Source organism: Limulus polyphemus, unplaced genomic scaffold (genome assembly GCF_000517525.1).
Source record: "Limulus polyphemus unplaced genomic scaffold, Limulus_polyphemus-2.1.2 Scaffold2325, whole genome shotgun sequence".
Taxonomy (NCBI): Eukaryota; Metazoa; Arthropoda; class Merostomata; order Xiphosura; family Limulidae; genus Limulus; species Limulus polyphemus.
Window position 1 is genome coordinate 194,495 of NW_013667935.1, and position 2,777 is coordinate 197,271.

General features: G+C 32.5%; 1 protein-coding gene across 1 annotated transcript in view; it reads left to right on the forward strand.

The window, feature by feature from the left end:
* The window catches only part of LOC111083016 (metabotropic glutamate receptor 3-like), a 10,535-nt gene extending 8,337 nt beyond the window's left edge, over positions 1 to 2,198 (forward strand). The window contains exon 2 of the mRNA XM_022394660.1: positions 1,345 to 2,198. Within this exon, the coding sequence (XP_022250368.1) occupies positions 1,345 to 1,556 (212 nt within the window). The 3' untranslated portion in view covers positions 1,557 to 2,198. The remainder of the gene's footprint in view (positions 1 to 1,344) is intronic.
* The last annotated feature ends 579 nt before the right edge of the window (positions 2,199 to 2,777 follow it).

Sequence of the window (2,777 nt, forward strand, 5' to 3'; positions counted from 1 at the left end):
CCAAAATATTAATACTGATCTTCTGTAACACCATAATATTAATACAACACTTCTAATACCGTGATATCAACACAAACCGCCTGTAACACCAATATATCAATACAGATCTTCTGTAACACCATAATATTAATACAACACTTCTAGTACCGTGATATCAACACAAACCGCCTGTAACACCAAAATATTAATACTGATCTTCTGTAACACCAATATATCAATACTGATCCCTCTAGTACCGTGATATCAACACAAACCGCCTGTAACACCAAAATATTAATACTGATCTTCTGTAACACCATAATATTAATACAACACTTCTAGTACCGTGATATCAACAAAAATCCCTGTAGCACCCAGGTATCGATATCAATAAAAACCCTCTGTAACGTCGTGATATCAATACAGGCTCTCTGGTATCATAATATCAACAGAAACTCCCTGTAACACCAAGAAATCAATATCAACGAAGATCCTCTGTAACGCCGTGGTATCACTGCAACCCTTCTAATATTGTGTTCTCCACACAAACCCTCTGTAACACCAAGATTGATATCCTCTGTAATATCGTGGTATCAACACAAACCCTCTGTAACACCGTTATATCAACACAGAACCTCTCCTTCAAAGTGATAACATTCCTGGCTGTGTTTCATAAATTCGTATATGTCAACTTCTTTCCACTATAAATTAACTGTGTTGATTCAACTACATTTTACGTTTGTGCAGGAAACTCAAGCGCACAGTAAGTTCAGTTGAAAGTTTCGTGAACTCAGATCTTGATCTGATGAAACTGGAACTTTGATCTAGAACTAGCAGTCATGTTTTCATCACTTTGCAGTTTTCGATATCTAGACGGTTCTCGATGTTTACTCTACCTATAAATTTGTTGAGTGAAAATATCCGATGTCAATATAATTGAATGGAGATAAAAAAAATTGTTTGTCGTTTGTAATAGGAAAAAAAAATGTTTTAATTATGTTTGTCCTTGTTATAAGTTTAGTTTCTTCGGTATATTTGGCAGTGTTGATACTGTAGGACTGAAACTCGTAATCGTCTGCCATTGCCGCGTTTATTGAGTGGGATGGCGTTTGAAGCACTGTGTCTTGTGTAATGCGGGAGACTGTGCTGGAAGCGCGGACGTATTGTAGAGCTCTTGATATAAGTTAGCATGTGCTAAATACATACCAAAGCCCGCCAAAAGAGTGTCATAAATATGTTATTATCGTGTGTCAAAAATATTTGTATTATAGGCTAACAAATAAGTATACAGGATTTTAGTTTGCGTAATAATCAGGTTATTTACTTTTCTTTCTCTAAAAAGTTACTATTGAATTCCATTTATAGGTTATTCCACCATCAATAACCCAGGCTCCTTCAACAAAAAGTTTTCCTTGCAAAATACCCTGCACCTGCCAGTGTCCTCATCATCACTTTTGAATGTGCCAAACCTGGCACTGTTCATTCAAGAGGAATCGAATCACAAGCCAAGCAGCACCGCAGCGCCATCTTGTAAGGATACTGGCGATGTTATGATCATGAATAACAAAACGCTGTAGCCTCACGCGTTCAAACAGAAGATCAACACTTGGATCACAAGGGACCAATGACTGAAAAATAAAACAAAGTGTACTGAGTTCCATCTAGTGGTATAAAACACGTTTTTAAGTACAACAAGCATTTAAGAAAGGATTCTGATATACCCTTAAAAATTATAATTTTCTTGTCATTGGAAGTTCATTAATTATGCTGTTAATGCAGTAAAATACAATAGAAAATCATATGGTAGTTAATACGTACATACAACTGTCTTTACGTTTAAATACAGAGTTTTCTACTTGCGTGATGTCTGTGTATACCGTAAGTTGTGTATATGTAGTATCTTTAAAAGTCAACGATAACTTCTAGAGACAGTTAGGGCTAACGAATCATTTTTCATATTCATTAATCAGGTTATGTTATAAAAGCACGCATGATTGTTTATGATTTTCAATCTACAAAAAAACACGTTATTTATTGTCGAACCCTTATTGGATCGTGTTTATTTTTGTATATTTTGAAATCCCGCCTTTTTTATCAACGCTGATTTTATTGTCCTTTTAATATAACTATTGTTTGATACAAAGAAATGTTTAGGTTGAAATAGTTTCGGCTGTATTTATTATCTCTTTATATCTTTTACTGTGCTTTACTGTGTTATATCTTTGACTGTTCTATAAACTGTTCTTTTAGTTATATCCTTGACAGTCATATATACTGTTAGTTTAATTATATCTTTGACTGTCATATATACTGTTGCTATAGTTACATCTTTGACTGTCCTGTATATTTTTTATTCACGTTATGTATTTCATTGTTATATGTATATACTATTACTTTAGTTATGCCTTTGACTGTCATGTTTATTGTTATTTAAGTTATATCTTTGTCATATATACTGTTGATTTACTTATGCCTTTGACTTTCATGTTTATTGCTATTTAAGTTATATCTTTGTCATATATACTATTGTTTTAGTTATGATTTTGACTTTCATGTTTATTGTTATTTAAGTTATATCTTTGTCATTTATACTATTGTTTTAATTATGATTTTGACTTTCATGTTTATTGTTATTTAAGTTATATTTTTGTCATATATACTCTTGTTTTAGATATGCCTTTGACTGCCCTGATTATTGTTATTTGAGTTATATCTTTGACTTTTCTGTGTGCTATAATAAGTAAATTCTGACAGTTTAAGAAAATAAGCAGAATGTTACTTAAAGAAATAACATCAGT